Here is a 22,447-nt window from a genome sequence, read left to right as displayed (position 1 = left end):
CCTTTACACAGTCAGGGGCTGGGCAGTTCTAACAGTATGGAACTCACCAGGGGAAACAAAAAGGACCAGAATTCTTTACCCAGCTCAGAGTTCAGTGAGAAAGCACCCTCTTGGGGCAGACTGGAAAGGCTTGTGTGAGGCTTGCCGAGGTGTCTCGGCAGCTCCTAGGGCAGGCTTCCAGACCAAGATGTCTAAGGGTCGAGCTGGCCATGGCCCCGAGGGCGACTCTCCCCGCCCTTCTGACCCACTGGGCCAGCATGTTTCCGTAGGTGGAACAGGAGTAGCGTTCGCCAAAAAGAGGTCCACAGATGAAAGAGACAGAACCTTCAAGTCTTCAGCCGACGACAGGAGAACTAGAGCAGTAAAAGAAAATGTGCTCAGCCCCTGTGCTCGTCCCTGGGGCAACACCGAGACACAGAAGGAGGCCAGAGCCCCAGAGGCAGATGGGAGGAAGCGTTCACATGGGGAGGTGGCGGTGGAGGGGTAAGTCCTATTCCTGTCCTCTTGTCCGCCGAGCAGGAGACAGGCAGAGGTAAACCAAGGGCTAAAAATAAGACCTCCAAGGTTACAGAAATGTCCCAGCCCAGCCAGGCCTGGAGGTGGGCTTGCGTGTTTGCTGGCCCAGTATGGCCAGCCTCAGACACGGGGGCAGGGGGCCTTGGGGAAAGGCGCTGTCCCCCTGAGGTTGCTGGGAAGGTGGCACGCCAGGTTGGGGTGAGTGACCTCGGCTCCTCAGCTGCTGCAGCCCTTGCTGAGGGCGACCAGCCCTCGCCAGGTAGGCCTGGCAGCCCCTCTCATCACAAGTTAGGGGCAGAGGACAGACTTCAGAGTCAAAAAGCCCAGTCTCCAGACCACGGCCCTGCCACACGCTGGCTCTGTAGTCTACGTGGTCACCATCCTTGGCCTTTCAGACACTCGGTTTCCCTGTGTGCAGATGAGGCCTGACACGCCCCTCGCCGTGCAAGGTTTTGTGAGGATTCGATGAAATCACGTGCCCAGCCTGAGACCAGCAGTGGTTCCTATTTCCCTGCAGCCTTTAGTGGTCGTACAGCTGGGGCGGCGACCCTGCCCAAGGAGAGGTGCTCCCCAGCGGCCGTGAGGCCAAGACTGTCTCGGAGGTGAGCGAAGCACGCTCTAACGTGCAAAAGCAGAGGAGCTTGAGTTCCCAAGGACACGCGTCCCGTCCTCTCTCATCTAGCTGCCTCTTGTAGCGTGTGTGTCTGCGCGCGCGTGTGTGTGAGAGGGGGGGAGAGAGAGAGAGAGAACCCCGTGCGTTCCACAACACCCTCATCTCTCGAATATTCTTGTGCCTAAAGCCTAGTTTCTAAATCACAGTTGATCTCTCCCAGCGTCAGTGATGACCCACCGCGCTGGCCCCCACTGCGCTTGCCCAGGCTCTGTCCATTATCCAGGGCTGCCGAACCGGCCCCCGCTTTTGGGCTGGGGCCTGAGAGGGACGCCAGCCAGGGAGTCCACCTCGGGCAGATAAGCCACTGGGGGCACCACAGCGGCTCCCAGAGGTGGCGGGGCTTCTGCGCGTCTTGGCCGTACCTCCTCTGGTCAGCGGTTCTAATTCCAGTTGGACAGCAGCTAGAAGTGGAGAAAGGCATGTGTGTCAGCACCGTGGTGGAGCCAGCAAGCCCTAATTACCCAGCTCTTCAAGGCCACACGGCACAAACTGCCACCTGGTTCTGCTTAGGGGGAGTGTTCTGCCACGAGCGCGCAGGTCTGCCCTGTGCCTCGGAGAGCAGAGCCCTGCACCTTGGGAAGGGAGCGAGGCTTCTCTAGCTTCTTGACGCTGACAAAGGGCTTTCTGCCTGTCAACCCGCCTCCCGGCAAGCCCCCTCCCCGCTCCCTACCACAGCCACTGGGCCTCCCTTTGGCAGGGCCCGAGGGCCGCTCTGAACTGGAGCCTCTGGAGACGTCCTTTGAGGTAGAAAAACAAGCGGCTGAAACGTGCCTCCTCGCTGCAGCTGGGCCCCGCCCGCTGAACCTATAGGAAGGCCCTGGAGTGGATTCAGCCTCCCAGAAGAGGAAACCTGGCTCCGGCTTCACCCGCAGGGCCTGTTATGTCTGGCTCCAGAGGCCTTCTCCTCTGGGGTTTTCCACGCCTGTGGACTCGGCCCCATTCATTTCCCTGTGGTTTCATGGGAATGTCCAAAAACGCTCAGCAGGTTGCAGCGAGCCCAGGAGGAGAGGGGTCAGCGCGAGGCCCGGGCGGCGGCCGGACACCCTCCCCTCGGGCCTGCAGCGGGGTGCGCGCCGGCTGTGGATGGGCGCCCTTCCGTCAGTCTGCTGCATTTCCTTTGGTGCTCCCCCAGGCTACCCACCCACCCGGGAGACTGCCTGCGGCTCCCTCCCTCCAGGCCGCCCCTTTCCGGCTCCGGGCTCCCGGCTCCACCCTGGCCTGGGAGAGAGCTGCACCGTGCTCCCTTCCCGTCCCCAGCAGCTTCCACTTTAGTGCTCATCCGGCCGCTGACTTCCCATCTCACCGGCTCCGGCTCCTGGGCCCTTGCGTTTTCCACCACACTACACTCAATTAGGGGCTACGGGGAGAGCGGCGGGGGGCCCCTTGAGGGTGGCCGGGGCCTCCGCTCCCGCCGGCTGCTCAGCCGCAGAGAAGGGGCCACGCTCGGGCGCACAGCCCTTGTGAGAGGCCCAGCGGCTGCCTTCATGGCCAATGCGAAGCCCAAGGGCTCCTGGCCCACAGTGAGGATGTGCCCAAGTGGGGAAAATTTAGTCTTCAGAAGAAATGAATTTGAAACTGGCTGGGAGCAATTGTTATCAGATTTCCAAGTTAGCAGTTTTCACCGAGAGCTAATTGAACTATCTCTGTAAGCGGCCTAATTCCATTTGCATGAGATTCCCGCAGAGTTGTGAGGAGTGCCCTGGTGGCTGAGGGCAGAAGAGGCTGTTCTTGTCTCTCAGTTGGTTTTGATCTTTGAAAATGGATGCATTTTCAGGTTGGGGCGGCAGCCGTGCCACTCTGCCCCGGCTGCCCGGCTCCCCAGTCACTTCCAAAGCCACGTTCTGAGTGTTCTGGGTATGGAAGGGGTGGGTGAGTTTCTCGTCTGGTTAGCCTGGTGAAATGGATCTGGAGACGGAACATCCTTGGAGGCTCAGCCACTCTGGCCAGGCAGGGTTGAGAGTGTTAGGTGCAGAGGAGTGGAGAGGCCGAGGGCCGGGGCCCTGCCTGTCGGCACCACGCTGGGCTGAGAGCCCCGCCGCCGGTGCCAGCCTCATCCGTCGTCTCTGGGAGTTCTGTGGGAGCGCAGCGTAGCCCGCTTGGCTTGGCCAGCCCAGCGCTGACCTCAGTCTGGACTGTGCCTGCCCCAACCCTGGGTCGGCCCACGGAGGCGGCCCTGTCCCTAGGCTGTATTCGGGGGGCCTCTCTTGACCTGACGGGTATGGGCCCTTCTCTTCTCTCCTGCGCCCAGTGGACTTGAGAAGACGGTTTTAGGGCCAGCGCCTCGGGTGATGCCCCGCGGTTCCCTGGGTGCTCGTCACGCGCGGTCTCCCCTGGGGCCCTCCTCCAGCAGAGCGAGGCCCAGACAAGCCTCCTCTCCACCCAAACCTCTTGGGCCGGCCTCCCCTGCTGGGAGCTCACGGCTGTGAGGTTGCATAGCCTCTTCCCTGGGTAGCCACTTCCTGCTGGACGGTTGGTTGGTCTGGTACTGACCCCCAGGTTCTTTCCCATTAGCTCCTTAGCCTCTGAAAACATATTCAGATCTTTTGGAAACTTAAAACAGCAATCAGAAAACAGTACAGAGGCCCTTCTCACCCTCTCTTCAAACTATTGTCTCTTTCACCAACAAATGTATTGAGAGGAGTCCACACGGGACCGCCTCCCTCACCCTTGAATCTTTGGTCTTCGGAATCAACTTCCCCGCCCTCAGGGCCATGGCCACGGGCTCCTCCTTGCTGAGCCCAGGGGCCCTCTCCAAGGCCCCTCCTCCTTCTCAGCTCAGGGTCTGCACGGGGGACAACTCTGCCCAGCTGGAACTGGTTCCCTCTTCTCAGGCCATGTGGGCTTCTGGGCCACCTCATCACCCTCTGAGGTCCCTCCCCTCCGCCCCTCTGTGTCCCGTGACCATCTCGCCCACTCCCAGAGCCTCACCTTGCGTGTAGCTCCGAACTCGGGCCCGCCCTGGCCTTTCTTGCTGCCTCTGGCTGTGGCCTGCAAGCCCTCAGATTCGTCACCTACCCCCTGACTGCTCCGGGCCTCTGGTCCCTGTGCCCCACTGCACCGTGTTCTCCCCTTTCACGGCCGTCCTCATTCAGCAGCCTCCCCCAGCTCCCCCGCGAAGCTCCCATCCTGGAGTCTGGCTCCCCAGGCCCCGGAGGGCCGTCCCCGCCCTCACCTCCTAGCCCTCCTCCCTCTTCCCTTGATTCCTTATTTTCCGAATATGGCTGATGCATGTTTTTCCCTCGTCCACACCTTTACTCTTTCATCCCTTTCATGTGAAGTGTTTCCCTCCTCTTGGCCGTCTCCTGAAATTGGTCTTGTATGTGTGGGTGTATCTCCCCACCATGAGGCTGGGGGCTCCTGGAGGGCAGGCCAAGGCTTCCTGGTGGCAGCAGGGCCCGGGACATGGCAGAGGCAGCAGGGCGTCGAGGTCACACAAACTGGTGGTGAACCCAGCTGCTGGTTACGAGATGTGGGACTTGGGCCTGATCACCTTTCCTTTTTGCACCTTAAGCTTCCCCACACATTAGAAAGGGGTGAAAGCACCTCCCAGGCTGCAGGAGGATTTAATGGGCCACACCCAGGCTGTCGCCTGTCCTCTGTGGCAGGTGCTTGATAGATGTCTCTTCCCTCTCTCCCTGCACCCACCCACAGCAGCAGCTCCTAAAAGGTTTGAGGGTGAGTAAGTGAACAAACGAATGAATGGCTGTAGGGGGGTTGGGTAAAATGACAAATGCCACCAGCTTGCTGTGAGGTGCTCTGTAGACTTGGGGGATGGGCAAAGAGCAAGGGAAGGCTGTAGCTTCTTCCTCGGTGCTTGGGAATGATGTCAACTTCTTAGGCAGATCTTTATGTTTTCAACAACCTCTAGCAGCAAGTGTTAGGGGTCAGAAGTATATGCGTGAGGGCTGCGCCCACGCAGAAAAGGGGCTTTGTGGCAGGGCCCCGGCCCTCTCAACTTCTGAGTGTGCACCGTCCTGGGAGTCCTTCATCGTGCACAGATTTATTGAGCGTCTACACTGTGCCAGGCCTCGCACTGGGCCCAGGGTAGGCGGCACTGGGTGGGGAGGGGAGATACAGCCTGCAATCAAAGGGGTGATCACAGCAGTGTGGGCTAAGTGCTGTGATGGGATAGGAATGGGACGCCCAGGAGGCACATAGGAGCCAGGTGGGCACCTCATGCTGCCTCCCCAGAGGAAGGGACATCTGAGAAAAAGAGATGGGGGGAGAATGGTGTAGGCTTCCAGGCTAAGGGAACAGCAGTGCAAATGGACAGAAGCAAGAAGGAGCCCCAAGAATTCAATATGGGGACTTCCCTGGTGGTCCAGTGGTTAAGAACCCGCCTTCCAATGCAGGGGACGAAGGTTTGATCCCTGGTCGGGGAACTAAGATCCCATATGCCGTGGGGCAACTAAACCCGTGTGCTCAGGAGCCCACACGCCACAACTAGAGAGAAGCCCGCAGGCTGCAACGAAAAAGATCCTGTGTGCTGCAACTAAGACCTGATGCAGCCAAATAAATAAATAATAAATAAATGTATTTTTAAAAAGAATTCAGTATGACTGGAGTGTGAGGGTTAGGGGGGCAGCGAGAAGGGAGAGGTGACCCGGGCACATGACAGGAGGTGGCCTGGAGAACCTCGTTTTACCAGGAGGTGGAACTGTCCTGAGGACAGTGGTCGCCCCTGAAGGGCTTCAGGCCGGAGAGGGGCATGGCCGTCCAGATGTGCCTTTGAGAGAGAAAGCAGCTCTCTGGGTGTGAAGACTGGAGCAGCAGGGAGCGGCTAGAAATAGGGAGGCCAGTTGCCAAGAGATGGAGGCCTGGACCGAGGTGGTGGCATTGTGGCGGGAAGCGTCTAGGATCTTGCCGTATTCAGCCCAAATCCTAGGGTCGGGGCACTTGCGCAGTATGCGTAATAATAATGTAATATTTATTTAAGACCAGGCACTTGTCTATCGTATGCCCATTTTTTTCAGGGAAATAAATTGAGATTCAGCGAGGTTAAGAAATTTATCTGAAATCACACAGCTAGCGAGTGGCAGAGCTGGGGCTCAAGGCAGGCTGCTGAGCTGGTGACCACTAACCTCTCCTCCTCTCCAGTTGCCCGGGCTGTGCACGTGCAGCAGGGAAGGAGGTGGGTCAGGACAGGTGAGGACATGCGCCTCACCATAGGACACGCCCAGCCGCCCAACCAGAGGGCCTCCTGTGGCCACGGACACCCCAGTTTCTTCATGGACGAGGATGGGCAGCCTTCCTCCGAAAAGGCAGACATTTCAGCCCATTTCCCTGTTAGCCGCTGTCTCACCCGTCAGAGCGGCCTTTCCCGAGCAGCATCCTTTAAGATGTGACACAGACGGTCTCAACCATCAGTGAGCAGTAAATGCCGCATCCCAGTAGCTCCTTCTCACCAGACCCTGATGCGTGTTAGCATCTTAAAGGCAAAGGGATGTCCTATAATAAAAAATCACATGAACTAAGGCCCTAGCATTTCATATATATCTATACTTTTTTGTTAAGTAACATTAACGCAGTTTGGCACACACCACTCTAGACAAGGCATCTCTGCTGCGTTAGGAGTGTGTGTACTTGTGTGTAGCTTGCCTGTGGTCTTTACCTGCCATCTGCCGTAGCAGGCGAGGCACTCTGAGGCCTCTAGGCTTGCTCACCTCCTCCCTGGGATGAGAAGCCTTCCCTCCAGCACCTGGAGGCCCAGAGCACAGGTAGGTGGAGTGCTGCGGAATTAGTGCTGCCGAGCTTGCATCCTGGCACGGCCCCCTGGCTAGACCTTCATCTGTCTGTCACAGCAGAGCCGGCCCAGCCCTCCAGGGTCATGGGGCCCCTGGTGGCACTGAGCTCCAGATGCTCAGCAGATGCCAGGCCTGAGACCAAGGCCCCGGCTCTGAGGATTTGGCTTGCGGCTCTGGAAGGTGATCCTGGCTGGTGGCCATTCCTGAGCCCTATCTAGAGCAGTTGTCAGGCAGTTGCTGAGATCCAGCGCCCGCCCCCCTCCCCTGCAGAGGGGAGTGAGCCCATGCCTGTGCCGTGCAGGGGCGGGGGCTGGGTTATGATCAGGGCAGGTACCCAGACCAGGGAGCAAGTCTGAGGCCAGGGCAGCATGCAGGGCTCCATCCCCGCTTGGATTCACACCCCAGTCAGTATGTGCAGTTTGCTCTCAGAGGACAACCTAACCACCCAGGACAGCTTGGAGCATCTCTGAGCTCTGGCTGCGGGCCTGGGCATGCAGCTCTGCCCCTCAAAGGCAGGAGGAGATCAGGGTGAAGGGGTGCTTGCTGACCGGTCAGCTGTGGGAGCGCCTCTTCTAATCAGCCTGCCTTCCCTCTGAGCGCTGTTCACTCTCCCTGACTGAGCAAAGCCCTCAGCCCCAGAGCTGGCTTTGGCCAAGGAAAAACACACTGAATGGGAGCCCAGAGACCCCTGGACCTTGGGCCGCAGGGCTGCCGTTTATATAAAGTAAGGCTCTTTCCTGCCCAGAAGTTGCTGGGTTCTAAACTGCTCCTGCCACGTCCCAGGTCCTGCGGCAGGAAGATGCTGGGCGCCCCCTGCTGGCCCGTCCGGGAACTGACCCGTGAGGAGGACCTGTGCAGCCCCGTAGGAGCGGGCCCCCTCGCTGGCCCAGATGAGAGCAGCGGCACCCACCTACCCACGCCCCAGTACTGGCCAGCCCGGCTCCCATTTCTGACGGTGAATCCTGAACTCATTGCAATCTGGCTGCTGATCGCTTGCCTTTCCCTTGGCCTTCCTGTTGCCACGCTGCGTGGGGGGACCTGCCCCATCGTTGCTGCGCCCTCCCAGCCACCCCAGGGCTGGACGGGCTCGGGCTCCAAGCCCTGCTCTGCTTTCTCCCGCCCCCAGGCTTGCATTTCCTCCCCGCCCCCGCCCCCCACCTGGGGGTGTAAGAAGGACTTTGCGGACAGGTTGTGGGGAGAGGGTCCCTGCAGCTATCCTAGGACACTAATGAGCTGTGGCAGCACCGAGGGATCGGGCTTAACTGCTGTGCCACCTCCCCGTTAGGTGACACTGACATTTTTCTGGGAGGCATGGGCCGTATCTCTGAACTGTCTTGGAGGGAGGCTGCCCTCTTAACTCCCGCCCCCTGTCCTGAGGGACGGGCTGAGACACTCAGGGATGTGGAGCCCCCAGAGGTATGAAGGGACCTGTCCAAGGTCAGCCCCTGCGACCAAAGCTTCGCAAGACTTTCAGGGTATCAGGAGCACACTTGTTTTCCTCTCACCAGCCTCAGGTGACTCGTGCGACTGTACTGGGGGTCGCTGGAGAAGCAGCTTGACCGAGGACCGTTATCACTGCCTGGGGCTTCGGGTATCAGCCCCACCCTCCTGTCCCTTCCCGGGGTTCTCCTCCTTGTATGAGATCCGGAGGCGGGAGGGCCCCTGCAGGAAATAGGAGCAAGAGCACGACTTCTCATTAGGAGGCTCCCTGAGCATTCAGTTCCTCTGACCCAAGGGGTGGGGGTGAGCTTAGAGAGGGCGGGACACAGGACGGAACCCCCGCCCCTCAGCCCTGCTCTGCTGCTTGCCCTGCCCTAGCCCGAGCTCACACAACCCTCCTGTGGGGCCATGCTGTCCCCTGCTGGCCACGCTTGCAAAACGCAGCCCAGGGTCAGCCCCAAGGTTACCGGTGCTCCCTCCTCGCCCAAGCCTGAAGCTGAACTAGACCGCAGGGCTCCAAGGAGCAGCCTGTGTGCCCCCGGCCCACAGTGATACTGGCACTGCATGGGGAGACAAGTCTGGAACTGCCCGGCACACGATCACGTGTGCTGAGTAGGCAACAAACAAATGGCTGAATTGTGCATCTGAAGCATTTACGTGATGAAGCTCTGCAGGGTCTGACCAACAGCAGGCAAGACATCCAAGTCAGACATCAACCTAGCAGGACTTGAGACTCCTCTCGAGTTGACAGGGTCTAAGTATGAAAACCAAATGTGAAGAGTCAAAGGGTGCTAGACTGTGACACAGGTGGCCCTAGACAGGCTGACCCTTGTTGCCAGGTATCTAATCAGGCAGTAAGTGCCCAGGAGGGATGGAGAGGCCCTTCAGGGAAGACATGGAAAGGTCAAAGGAAGGTGACAAATGGCAGGGATGGAAATCACAGGGCACCACGAAGAGACCCCAGGCTGGCCATTTAGCATGGAAGGTAAGAGAGAGGAAAGCACCTCGTGTGTCTTTTTTTCCGTTTTTTTTGTTTGTTTTTTTTTGGCCCTGCCTCGCGGCTTGCAGGATCTTAGCTCCCCAAGGACCAGGGATTGAACCGAAGCCATCGGCAGTGAAAGTGCGGAGTCCTAACCACTGGACCGCCAGGGAATTCCCAGCACCTCCCGTGTCTTGAGGCTGACGTCACGCCAGGCACAGGGTCTGCTCTTGAAACATGTTTTACTCCTGTTGGTTTTCACAACCACTCTGTGAAGCAAGTGCTGTTATTTTCCCTGTTCTACATTCAAGAAAATAGAACAGAAAAGGTCGGTAACTTGTTCAGGGTCCTACAGCAAGAACATGCTGGAGCTAGGATGTAGGCCTCGCTCAGGAGGTTTGGTGGTCGGGTTCCAGCGCATGAACTCGAGGGTTTACAGCAGGAAGTGATATGCGCAAGGACAGGTTTTGGGGTGGGAGGCAGGACGGCTGCTTAAAAGACTGTTGCTGCAACCCAGCGGGGAATGAAGAAACTCATTCCACACACAGGCCTCCTGCACGGCGGAAGGGCCACTGAGACCTGACCCTTGCAGTCCTTCACCCAAGCCCTTCCCCATGGTGGGTGGTGGGCTGGGGGTCGGCCCACCACGGTGCCCACACGGGAGGACCTAGGAGTGCAGGCCATGGGTGGGCCTCCTCCCGAGGTCCAGGCCTGGTCCTGGTGGTGCCTGCCCTGGGGCATTCCACAGCCCTTCTTCCTCATAGGGTGGGCTTTGCAGGGAGACAGACATGCTCTGGGCGACAGCCCGGCAGACCAGAGCCACCCCTCAGCGTGGAGGCACAGCCTGGGGAAGGCGGGGCGCTGCCCACTCACGCTCTTGTCCCCCCGCTGGCTGTTTCTTCCCAAGAGCTTGGGGAGGGGGCGAGGCTAACCCCAAGCACTGCCCACACCTCCAGAAGGGGACGTTCATTTCGGGCCTCCAGCTGCTGCCAGGCCTGCCGGAGCTTCCTGCCTGACCTCTCCTGCCTCTGTGGGAGAAGCATGGGCTTGACCTACAGCCTAGAGCTTCAGATTAAAGGCTGGGAAGAGGCTCCCCTAAGCTGGGCAAGGCCCCGAGGGTCTCCCCAAGGGAGGAGGCTTTCCCCACGTAGGGCACCAGCCCACGCCCACGCCCCTTCCTGGAGGCTTCAGCTCTTGTCCATGTGCCTGGTCCACTTGTCCTCTGCGGGCGCCCTGGGCGGGACAGCAGCACGTGGGCTTCCTGCCCCAGATCGGGGGGCTAAGGGCGGTGCTGACCTCAGCGCTGTGATGCAGCGTCCCCCTCTGCCTGATTCCTGCACTGTGGCACACTCTGCCCTCCCCCGTCAGTCCCTGCTCCTCCCTGTGGCTCTTGGCCTGCTCTGGAGCCACATCCATTCACACTTGTCGACCCTAATTACACTCAGGCGAAGCAGGCCTAGAGGGTTAACTCCTAGAAGGGTGCCTCTGTGGTTTGAACACCTCAGCAACGCCTTTGTCTTGTCCCAAAATGCATGGCTTTCCTCTTGCCCTCTGTGACTCTGCTGTTCATCCTCAGAAACACTCATCTTTCCAGGAGGGAAAAGAAGCCACGTACTCCTGGGAACAGGGGGCCCTGGGTCTGCGCGCCTGCTTCTACACGCCCGCCTGCAGAGTCCTCTGGGTTCTCATGGCCTGCCCGGGCATAGTGTTTTCTTACAGCTGGGCATGCCCCCCAGTGTTCTGGGAAGCTTAGTCATTCAGCAGAGATCTTTACTGAGCACCTTCTCTGGGTCAGGTGAGGTCCCAAGCACCAGGGCTACAGCGGGGAATAAGACAGGCACCATCCCTGCTCTCCAGGATCCCCATCTAGTAGGCGACACAGCACACGAGCTAACACATCAGCAGAGAAGAGTACGGACTGGTTAGTGCAGTGAGGGGCATGAGCAGAGGAATGAGGGAGAAAGCAACTTGCAGGAACAAAGTAGATCGGATGCCGGGAGGGCATCTTGAAGCTGAGACAAGGGTGCAAGAGAGCCAGCCAGCAGTGAAGCAGGAAAGAATGACCCCCGCGGTCCCTCCCCACTGCAGGCTCGTGGAAGAGTTCATGCTCTTGGCCAACATGGCTGTGGCCCGCAAGATACACCGCACCTTCCCCGAGCGAGCCCTGCTACGGCGGCACCCCCCACCCCAGACCAAGATGCTCAATGACCTGGTGGAATTCTGTGACCAGATGGGGCTGCCCATGGACTTCAGCTCTGCAGGGGCCCTCAATGTGAGTGCTGGGAGCACAGGGGCGGGGGAGGCCCTGCTTAGGGAAGGAGGAAGAAGGCCTGGAAGCCAGGGCTCAGCAGCCTCTGCATCCCACCAGGGTCCGTTACCCTTTAGCCAGATCCCCCCCACCCCAAGGGAGAGGGGAGGGCCTGGGGACAAAGCCTGCAACTCACGGGGCCTGGCGGGGAGCCCGGGAGACCGAGGGAGTCCCCTCAGGGCTCAGCTGTGGGCAGGGCCCTGTGGCCAGGGATGGGCCGGGCTCGGACCCAGAGGCTTTCAGTAGGGGCTGGGATTATTGGAAGCCAGAGGCTGTTTTTCACGGTAAGGGGTATCAAAATGCTTCCCACCCGGAACTGAGCAGCATGGGGCTCAGGAATCCATGGCCTCGGCTCTCATTCCACAGGAGGGAGACTGTCCCCATCTGTGCTCCAAGCCTGGGGTGGCTGGGGAGCTGCCTGAGGTCAGACAGCTGGAAACCAGCCTGCCCAGGCCAGCCAGCTAGACATGGAAGGACTGACCTCAAGCCAGGACCCTCGAGGCAGACCCAGTGTGGGACACGGTCTGGGGGCTGCCGGCCCCCCTGCGCCCCACCCATGGCCGTCTGAGCAGGGCTGGGCCCCTTGGCTGACCTTTCCTCCCCAGGGGCAGATGATCAGTGGGTGATGGGGCCCCAGAGCCTCTCCCCAAGCCTGACTGCACATCACATGGGTTCCTTCTAGAAAAGTCTGATGGAGACATTTGGAGATGACAAGTACTCACTGGCCCGGAAGGAGGTGCTCACCAACATGTGCTCCCGGCCCATGCAGGTAAGGAAGGGCCAGTCCTCCATCCTCCCGCCTCTCCCTGGAGCACCCATGCCTCCGCGGGCTCGGAGCACCTTAGGGGAGGTTTGGGGAGGATGCCCCCAGGCAACACCCAGCACAGGTGGTCCCTGGGCTCCTGAGCTTGATCTGCTACCTCCTGCTCAGACTTGCCTGTGGGCTCAGTTAGAGGAGACATTTCAAGCCCCGCTGCCCTGCTGCCCCCCTGCATGGCCTCTGGGGCTCTTGTTTCCTGGCAGCAGGCGGGGAGCCACGCCAGGGCACGTCCCAAGACTCCAGGGCCCGGACCCCACAGACCAGACCAGCTCGGGCAAGGGAATGGGGCCTGGTCAGCAACTCATGGTCAGATGGGGCCCCTGGAGACGAGAGAGAACATTGGTCTCCCGGAGCAGCCTGCACAGGGGGGCGGTCCTTAGCCCCCACTGTGGCTTGTGGACCCCAGGCAGAGAAATCTCCCTGTCCCAACCGGTTGGGAGAGAGGGAGTCAGGCCGTGAGGCTGTGTCTGCAGCTAGAGGACAGGCCGGCCGCCTGGGAGGTAGACAGTGGGCTTGCTCCTGGGAGGTAGACAGTGGGCTTGCTCCTGGCAGCCAGTCTCAGCTCTCCGAGGCCACGCTTCAGCCCCTGTGGGGCTGAGCGTCTTGGGAAGGAAGCACCCCCGTGGACTGTCAGGTCGGCGGGAGCTGTGGATGCTAATGGGTCCAGCGGTGGCCCCAGCCCAGCCTGGGAGCAGTGATAGACCGTTGTTCAGGGGCTCAGTCACTGGGCAGATTCAGCCTGTTTCCCAAGAACCAGATCATCTCAGCTGGTCACAACCGACTTGTTTTCTGAGACCTCACAGCTCTGCCAGGAGTGGGACCATCGGGTCCGTTTGGGTCTGGCTGCCGTTACCCTGCCCCCAGTCACCGATGTCTGTCCCGCACCAAGCACTGTAAAGCACCCCCCATGGAGAGGCGGGCCGTGTGTCTCTGGCCACTGGGCTTGACACCACATACAGGTCCGATGGAGCTGCCGTTCCCTGCCCCCAGCCTCTGGAAGCCATCCACCTGCAAGGCCAACCCAGCCCTGGAGCTCCAAGGAAAGGAGTCCTCTCCTGAGTCACCCAGAGCCTGAAAAAGACCGGACTTCTCCTGGCCTTGCCTGCCAGTGACCTCAGAGGCCAGCCTTTGCCTGGGGATCTGATGTCAGGGAGTGACCAGAGTGACTGTGGCGCCTGGTTTCCTGTCTGTGTCCCAGTGCTGGGTCCTCACCCATCCCACGCTGCCCAGAGGCGCCTTCGCCACCCAGGAGGGGAGCCGGGGCCCTCTGCCCTCCTCACCCCAGCTCGTCTGGGGAACTGGGCCACTTCTGAGAACAAGGTCCAAACGTGGCTCACAGTGGAGGCTGCTCGCTCCCTCAGTGACTTACCCGAGATGTAACCCAGGGCCCAGTGGGAGCTGGAAGGGAAGCAGAGTTGGGTAGCCGAGCAGGGCACCACCAGCTGCGTCCTGGATTCCAAGGCCGTCATACACAGAGTAACCGGAGCCGGCTGTCCATTTGCACGAACACACGGGGCGGGGGGGGGGGGGGGTGAGGGTGAGCAAGCGGCAAGGGAGGGAGCGAGCGAACACACGAGGGTGTGACTTTGGCCTGGGCCGAGGAACCTGGTCACTTGCTCCCAGGCAGCCGCGGGTCCTGGATTCCCAGCCCTGAGAACTCGGGGAGTACAGGGCAAGCGGCTTCAGGGCCCGTGGCCAAGGCTCTCAGCACAGCTGCACCGCGCGGGCCAGGCTGTTTGCTGGGCCCCTAGAGAAACTCAGCATCTCTCCTTGGGCCACAGTCCTAACTCCTGCCCTACAGGAGGACCTTTTGAACTCAGAGCTCTGGGTCTCCGTCTCAGGACAGGTTGTCAGGGACAAGAAGGGCTGAGGCTGGGAGAATGGCCAACTGCTGCCTCCCTTGGCTGGTGAGAGGTGGAGTATTGGGGGCACAGAGGTGCTGGGGTGCAGGCGTGGCCTTCAGCAGGGCAGGGATCAGAACTAGAGGGCAGGAGGTCGGCTAAGGCCAAAGGCTGGACCAGGGCCAGAGAGGAGGAGGAGCCAGGCGCCCGTTTTGCTCTGGGTGGAGGGCATCCTGGACCTTCTCTCCTGCCTCCCGTTCTGGCCACATGGTGGTGCTGGGCTTTGTGTCCTGGCGAAGTCCTGCAGCCCCCCGGTCCGGCATGGCCATCGGCTTTCTCTCCTGCTCCCCATTTCAGTGTAGCTCTCCCAGCCCTGTCCTGGGGAGGGGGCAAACCAGAAACAATCCCTTCCTCCTGATTCCTGGCAGTAACGGCCCTTAAAACTCAGCAGTGACCGGCTGTGGAGGAGGAGGAGTTCCAGCTCCTCCCCAGCTGTCCTCTGACTTCAGCACAGGGTCTCCCCTCCCCTCCCCTCCCCGAGGGCTTGGGTGGCAGGTCCCCCAGGGCTCTGAGGGAGGAGACCCTTCAGCATCTTAAGGGTTCCCAGCAAGAAACACACAGCCTCTCCCCCCCGGCCCACTCCACTTCCGGTCATTGGCAGAGGGGCGCTGGGCAAGACCTGCCCTTGCCTTCAGCAGGAGAGGGGCAAGGGCACCCATGGTTCTGCCCAGTCTCATGGCAGCCCCAAGGGTCCCCTCACACAGAACAGCCCCTGACGTCCTCGGGCCTGCCCAGCTTTGCTCAGCTGCCCGCAGCCTGGCAGGTGGGTCCACGCCCCCAAGACTGCCCCTCATGAGGCTCTGAGTCTCCCAGGCTCGCAGAGCATCACCCAGCCCGCACCCAGCCTGGCCAGGCTCTGAGGTCCGCCCCACCTCCCCAGATGGCCTTGTACTTCTGCTCGGGGGTGCTGCAGGACCAGACGCAGTTCCGCCACTACGCCCTCAATGTGCCGCTCTACACGCACTTCACCTCTCCCATCCGCCGCTTCGCTGACGTCTTGGTGCATCGCCTCCTGGCCGCCACGCTGGGTAAGGGGTGCAGCACAGGGGGCGGTGCCAGCCTGTGCCCAGCTAAGGGCTACTCCCCCCGCCCAGAGTGGGTGCCCAGCGGCCAGAGGCCACACTGCCATGACTGTGAAGGCTCCAAGGGGTGGGCAGCCCAAGCAGTAGGGGAGCCTGTGCCAGAACCTCCCCTGTGAGCATGTGCTAGGGGCTCGAGGGCCTTCACCGTGGCAAGCCCCCCTTTCTCGGCCCTGCCAAGCTGGGCATCAGGGAGGCCTCAGCTCTGCGCGGGGCTCCCAGGCCCCATCTGACCCGGGCCAGGGGCACCATGCTGCCCGTCACCCCACCAAGGCCGGCACACACAGAGCACCCGCCAGTGGACCCCCGATCACTCTCTGCCCAGGCTACAGGGAGCTTCCAGATGTGGAGCCCGATGCCCTGCAGAAGCAGGCTGACCACTGCAATGACCGCCGCATGGCATCCAAGCGCGTGCAGGAGCTCAGCACCAGCCTCTTCTTTGCCATCCTGGTCAAGGTGAGGCCACCAGCCTGTCGTCCCTCCCCTTCCCTCCACCCCACCTTCCCACCAGGGCACCTGCTCACAGGGAGGGCTCCAGGGGTCCGGGGCCTTTGGCAGCTGGGGTGGGCCCTGGGGGGAAACTGCATCCCCTGGCCGAGCCTTGGCTGGAGCCCTGCCCTGCAGGAGAGCGGCCCCCTGGAGTCGGAAGCCATGGTGACGGGCGTCCTGAACCAAGCCTTCGACGTGCTGGTGCTGCGCTACGGGGTACAGAAGCGCATCTACTGTAATGTGAGTACCGGGGGCTGCCAGGGCCAAGGTTAGGGATGTTCTGGACAGGCAGAGGGAGCACCGAGCTGCGTCCACTTAGCACGTTCCCTTCCCACCTGCCTGTCCCTGTTCCCGCTGCTGGGTCTCCTCCCTGTTTCCCCAGCATCTGATGGGGTCTTGGCCCAGGGACAGCCCTTGGTAGACACACGAGCAGGCAGGATGGGAGCCCAGGCCGAGGGCCCTGCTGTCCCTGTCCACAGTGGGGCAGTGACACTGCGCCCCTCGCTCAGCTGTGGGTTGTGCTGGCACCAAGTTCAAGCGATGGGTCCTGCCGAGACAGCCAGCTGCGCCTGCCTGGGATCAGGGATCCAGGCCAAGGGTCAGGCTTGGGCCTCTTTCCCAAGGACTTGAGCAACCAGAGATCAGGTCCATCCATAACCAGTATAGGAAGCAGGGTAGGCAGGCTTCGGGAGATTTTTTTAAAGGAGCATAGGGGAAGCAAAGACCAGAGAGAATGGTCCGTAGCCACTCTGGAAGCTGTATCCCCTGAAAAGAAGGAAGAGGCTAGCCCTTGCCTTGGTCCTGCCCTGGGGGGTGCTTTATTCGAGGTTCTTTCCAAGGGTACTTGGTGCCAGTCTAATGCCACCTGAGGGACCTGTTCCAGCTGACCTTGTGGTTAGTGAGTCACCACCTGGCCCCTGACGTTGGCTTTGAATTTCCCAACACCCAGAGGACCTTGGGGGGTGCAGAACGCGGCACATAGTGTGGAATAAACATGGTATGAATGAAATGGATTAAAGCAGGAGAGACAGAATGGAGTCCAGGAGGAATCAAGTCGGGCTCTCGTCCTGAAGTTCATTGAACAGGATGGAGTTCAGGTCTAGATCGCCTCTGCTCACAACCCAGCCCTCAGTCTGTGCTAACAGACCCAGGGCCGGTAGGGGCGGCAGCCCTCCAGCCTCAGGTGCCCGGTCCACCTCAACCCTACAGGGATGGTCCCCGATGAGGCAGGACAGACCCACCACCTGCCCCGAATAACACATGGAGCCACCGGTGCCCCCCGGCCCCCGCCCCTCAGTGAAGGTGGCCTCTCAAGGCCTCCCAGAAGCTGGCCAGAGGCAGGAGGCGAGGGTGCGGCCCATCCCCCATCAAAGGTCAAGCAGCCAACTGTCAGGCAGCAGCGCAGGGAGCTCCCTTGAGGCCAGTCAGAGGTGGGCCAAGGCGGGGGGCTGCTTCCAAGCACTGGGGGCCTTGCGGGGTCAGAGATTAAGAGGCGGCGCCCAGAGCCCGGGTCCTGAGATGCAGGTGTGTGCACCCCCAGGCACTGCCCCTGCGGTCATACCGTTTCCAGAAGGTGGGCAAGAAGCCGGAGCTCACGCTTGTCTGGGAGCCTGAGGACGTGGAGCAGGAGCCAGCGCAGCAGGTCAGACCCGGGGGTGGGGCAGCTTTTCCAGAACACCACTGGGTCCCCGTCCACCCCGCTCTTGGTGAGCCCCCTCCTGCTTCCTGGGGCGCGCTCCCCAGACCTCCCCTCCTGGGCTCCCCCTACCCCCCGGCTCCCGGCTGCGATTTCAGGGATTTCAGGTTCTACCCAGCAAGGCCGGCAGCGGCTCCCCCTCACCACTCCTTGGGCCTAGCTTTCTGGCAGCGCCTTCCTTCCCCGGAATCACCCACCCTGGGGAGAGGCAGGGGCCTCTAGCCTACCTCCCTAAAGCAGGGCCCTTAACTTTGGGGGGCCTTTTGAGAATCTGATGAACGCCGTAGACCTCCGACCCAAGGAAACAGCTTTTTACCTACGACACGCTTCAAAAAGCAGACCCGGACCCCAGTGGTTTCTCCCTGGCGCTGAGCGGCCCCAGCAGGCATTGCCCACAGCAGCGCGTGGCTGCTCTGCTTCTCACCAGGACCCCATGGCCTCCGCCCTGAACAAGCTCCGCTTACAGACGGGCCGGCGGAGGCCTAGGGAGGCAGAGCGAGGGGCCCCGGGGCCCGGCTGGGTGGACAGCCCCCCGGGCCGCCCCCTCACCAGCACCCGCGTCCCCTGCTGGGCTCTGCTCTGCCTCAGGTCGTCAGCATCTTCAGCCTGGTGGAGGTGGTGCTGCGGGCAGAGGCCACGGCCCTCAAGTACAGCGCCGTCCTGAAGCGACCCGGCACCGAGGGCCTCCTGGGCTGGCAGGACGAGCGGGGCGGTGACGACCTCGAGGAGGAGCAGGACTGAAGCCGCCAGCCCGGCCCACCCCTCCCCCACTCCTCTAGGAATAGGAACTTTGGGCACCACCGGGGATTTTTAATTTGCTTTTTAACAACTCAGGGTTTTGTTTTTATTTTTTCATTCTATTTTACTTTTGCAGCTTGGTTTTCAAACTGGAGGGGGAGGGAGGGGCTGGATGGAAGGCTGCGGCCCGGCCAGTGCTCAGCAGCTCAGAGCTAGACCTGGTCCTCCTGGGAGGCCAGCGCCCCTTCTGCCAGGTTACCCGCTGCCCTCCCGTGCCCAGGAAACCAGGGGTTCTCAGTAAATCAGTGTCATGGAATAAAATCAAGTGTGAAGTGCTGTCTGGTGTGTGGGGCACCGGGGTGGCCAGGGTGGTGGGGTGCCCCTTGGACCCAGGACGGGGGACCTGGCCCGGGCTCCACCCCTCACCGCTGAGCCGGGGTTGCCACCCTTGGGAACCTTCCCGTCAGTTCCAGGATGATTCACAGAGCTGGCCGCATGGCAGATTGATGCCAGCGCCTCATTCTGGCTGATTAGAAACGGAATTAGTATGCAAGACGGCAGGCTCACCCGTCGCTGCACCGCACGTAGCTATGTCTATCCCCACCCCAGCACTTCCTCTCTGCCGACTGCCCCCCCCCCACCCCGTGGCCTCAGGAGCGGGGCTTGGGCCCTGTGCCACCCACCCCCGCTTCCAAGGCCGGAGCTCTGGGTGGCCCTGTCCACCTTCCTTAGGGGGGGCCAGCACCCCAGCATCTCCTGTCCCGATCCTGTGCCCTGGCAGCAGCAAGGGAGCCCGGGGGCAGAGCGAGGCCTGGCCCTGCCCGAGGGGAGGGGCCCCCAGACCGGCCTTCCTGACCAGAGACGGGCAGATGGGCTCCTGGTGGCCCTGGCCTGGCCCAGTCGACTGCCTGCTATCTGCCTGAGCACCCAGTGATCCTTGAGGACCCAGGGACAGAGGTGGGAGGCCACCGCACTCGGCTCTCTCCCCGGCTGGTTTGACCTAAGCCTCTGCTTCTAGTTTCCCCAGCAGACTATAGAGAAACACAGGTTGGCTTCCCCAGGAGCTGCCAGAAACTAGGGTGAAAACCCCATGGGGACCAAGGTCCCAGTTCCACCAGGCTGTTTCCTGGTGTGTTGGTATTAACAAGCTCACTTGATCTGATTTCAGTGAATTTTCTTCAAAGAAAACTTCAATGGAGCACCTTGTAGGAGGGCTTCGCCGTGGCTGGAGTGGTGACAGGGCCTGGCTGCCTCGGTCTCGGCCACCGGCCGGCCGTGGCTCACATCCCCCCAGCACTGGGCCGGGTGCCAGAGGGGGACCAAAGACACATCACTGTCCCCGCCCTGAGTTCCCTTCTCTCCTCCTCCAGCACCTTGACCAGCCTTCGGTCTGTCCATCCTGCCACCCCCAAGACGTCCCAGAGGCCACCGTTCCCTCTCTGCTCCTGCCCCAGAGCCTTCTAGAACCAGGTATCTGGAAGGGAAATGGTGAGGGTCCGGTGGTTTGGTATTTGGATGAGGAGGTTTCTGAGTGCTTCTGCAGCCTGGGCGGCCTGACAGTGCGAGCCCCAGGGCCAGACATCTCGGCCCTGTCCTCATCCTCTCACCTGCCCACCCTCTGAGGAGAAGCAGCCCCTTTCTCCTCGCGCTGTCCCCCAGGGCCTCCCGTGGAGCCTGGGAGCTGAGGGCAGAGCAGATCCTCACGGAGGGGCGCCCTCAGGATGGTGGTGGGTCAGCGTGCTGGGCCCTCTCTCGGGTAGCATGGACGCAGGCTGGACACCCTTCCCCAGCGCCCCCAGACCGTGGTGAATCGTAGCCAGCTTGGTCAGCAAGGAAGACCGTTGCTGCCTGGACTTGCTGGGGAAGCAGAGGCTGGCCTCGCCCTGATGGCCCTAGAGCTGGGGGACCCATAGCAGCCCCAGCACCTCCACCCCATTTGACAGAAGGGGGAACTGCACCCAGAAAGGAGGTAGGTCTCTGGCCACAGTGACACAGCCAGACTCTGCCCAGCCAGGTCCAGGGTTCAGGCACCTGCCCTCCCCCAAACGCCCTGCCTGTGAGCTCAGAGCAAATGGCCCAGCGCTCTTCCCCCCAACGTCATCTGCATCCTTCATCTGCATCGCTCACTCAGCAGGTGTCCTTGACACCATCCACGTGCAGGGCACTGTCCAGACACACATCCATGGTCCAATGAGGGAGACAGCCCCCTATGGTCCCTCACTCGGGGGACTGATGTTAAAGGGGGTGACGAGACCCAAATCTTGTCAAAAAGGAAGCCATGGTCATTCCTTCAGCTGTCCCAGAGCACCTGCATGTGTCCTCAAGGAGCCACCTCGGGTCGCCATGGGGGAGGGAGACGTAGACGCAAACGATGTCACTGCAGGACAAGGTTCTAGCGAAGTTCAGAGGCTGGAGTGTGTGTTCCCAGCCGTGAAGGGTGGGTGCTCAGAAGAAGAAAGCGCCCGCAGCCGGCCCACGTGGGCAAAGAAACTGAGGTTCGGAGATTCCTGACATGAGCCGTGAAGGATGGAGGTCACTAGGATCAGAGGATGCCCAGAGGACGGGCAAGGAGGTGCTGGCGAGGTAGGAACGGGGTAGGTCCCCACTGACCCTTATGGCAGCCAGAGAGCGTGCACTGTGTGCTGTGGGCTGTCAGAGCCCCGGGGGGATTCTCATCAGGGCGATACGACCTTTGTCCTTCACTCATTTATCAACAGCAGTGAGTGCCTTAGATGTGCCGTGTCCTCTGGGAGCTTATGGTCAGGAGGGGAAGTCACGTTTCTAGTGTGGCAGGTGGTGGGGACTGGCAGGTGGTGGGGACGGTGTTGACGGCAGCGGAGGAAAAGTGGTGCTGAGGAGGGGGCGTAGATGCAGAGACGTCCAGGAACCGCCCGGGGCTACTTGTGGGCACAGCCCCAAGGCAGGAGTGGGCTTGGTCGGTGAATGGGGCCAAAGGGCCTCTGGGGTTGTTTTCCCAGGGGCCCCATCTCTTTATGGGACCTACTCCCCAGCTTCTAGCCCATCCCTCCCACCTGTGTGGGTCCCCAGGAGCCCCATTCTGTACCACGACATCTCTGATGGGACCCGGGGTGGGCACCTGGCCCATTCTTTCCTGGGGTCTCTCCTAACTAAAATTGGGAGAGGGTGTCACTCTCTCCCCAGGATGGTAGTTTGCAAGACATAGAAGCTCATGTTTCCAGAAAGTCACTGTGAAGGAAGCAGTGTACACCAGGAGGAAGGGAAGCGGCCTCAGAGAGGGGAGACCGAGAGCCTTGGAGGCACTGGGTTTCCCGCACCCCAGGAGACCCAGAGGCGCCTCCGTGTGGTGGGCTTTTCTGCCTTGTGGTAGTTCACGTACCATGAGGAGCCTTTCCATCAATTCCCTTCCCCCTAAAGCTACTTCACACTTGGTTTCTTTCCTTTGCAACCAAGATAGGAGTCTTCCTGAAGCCTCAGGATGTTACCAAAGGGATCTTGGGTGCCCTCCCCCGGCAATCAGCAAAGCCCACCTACTGACATTGGTTGTGGTAAAGTTTTTCTCAGGTGCCAACCAAGGAGAAAGGGCAACTCATGCTCAGAAGACCCAAACTCCCTGATGGCTTTCAGGGAAGGGGTTTTAAAGGCAGCAATACAGGGTGAGGGTTTGGAGGTACAGGATCAGATTGTGGACTTTCTTCTGATTGGTTGGTGGTCCGGGTGCTATTTCAGGAATCTTAAGCATCAACCTTCTGGTTCCAGCCAGTCTGGGGTCTAAGTGCTTGTGGTCAGTATGTAGTTACCATTCTCCACCTGGGTGGGAGGGTCTTCATTCCTGCAGAACACCTCAAAGGTTTGTGTCAGATTGTTATGTATAATCCTTGAGAAGAAACTAGATGTCCTGTGACTCTATTGTTTAAGCTGTTCTTACTTTTCTTGCTTGACTGCTTTCCTCTGTTTCTGCATTCCCTCACTTCTCTAGTTAGCAACCACTTGTGTCTGTTCTTTGGAACTCAGGGAAGGCCTAGGAGACTTTTTTCCTACAAACAAGAAATGGGGGACACAGCGGGGCTTTTGTACCCAGAAAG

General features: G+C 60.6%; 1 protein-coding gene across 5 annotated transcripts in view; it reads left to right on the top strand.

The window, feature by feature from the left end:
• Positions 1-21,093, top strand: part of DIS3L2 (DIS3 like 3'-5' exoribonuclease 2) — a 389,397-nt gene extending 368,304 nt beyond the window's left edge. For 2 of the 5 annotated variants that reach the window (XM_068544210.1, XM_068544212.1), the window contains 7 exons: positions 11,441-11,624; positions 12,343-12,429; positions 15,262-15,409; positions 15,786-15,916; positions 16,085-16,189; positions 17,490-17,591; positions 19,754-21,093. In XM_068544210.1, coding sequence (XP_068400311.1) covers positions 11,441-11,624; positions 12,343-12,429; positions 15,262-15,409; positions 15,786-15,916; positions 16,085-16,189; positions 17,490-17,591; positions 19,754-20,005 — 1,009 coding nt within the window. In that variant the 3' untranslated portion in view covers positions 20,006-21,093. The other 3 variants (XM_068544211.1, XR_011074112.1, XM_068544215.1) reach the window with 3 other exon arrangements.
• The last annotated feature ends 1,354 nt before the right edge of the window (positions 21,094-22,447 follow it).

This window comes from Eschrichtius robustus, chromosome 5 (genome assembly GCF_028021215.1).
Source record: "Eschrichtius robustus isolate mEscRob2 chromosome 5, mEscRob2.pri, whole genome shotgun sequence".
Classification (NCBI taxonomy): domain Eukaryota; kingdom Metazoa; phylum Chordata; class Mammalia; order Artiodactyla; family Eschrichtiidae; genus Eschrichtius; species Eschrichtius robustus.
Note: the sequence above shows the minus strand (reverse complement) of the source record. Positions and strands in the feature narration are given on the sequence as shown.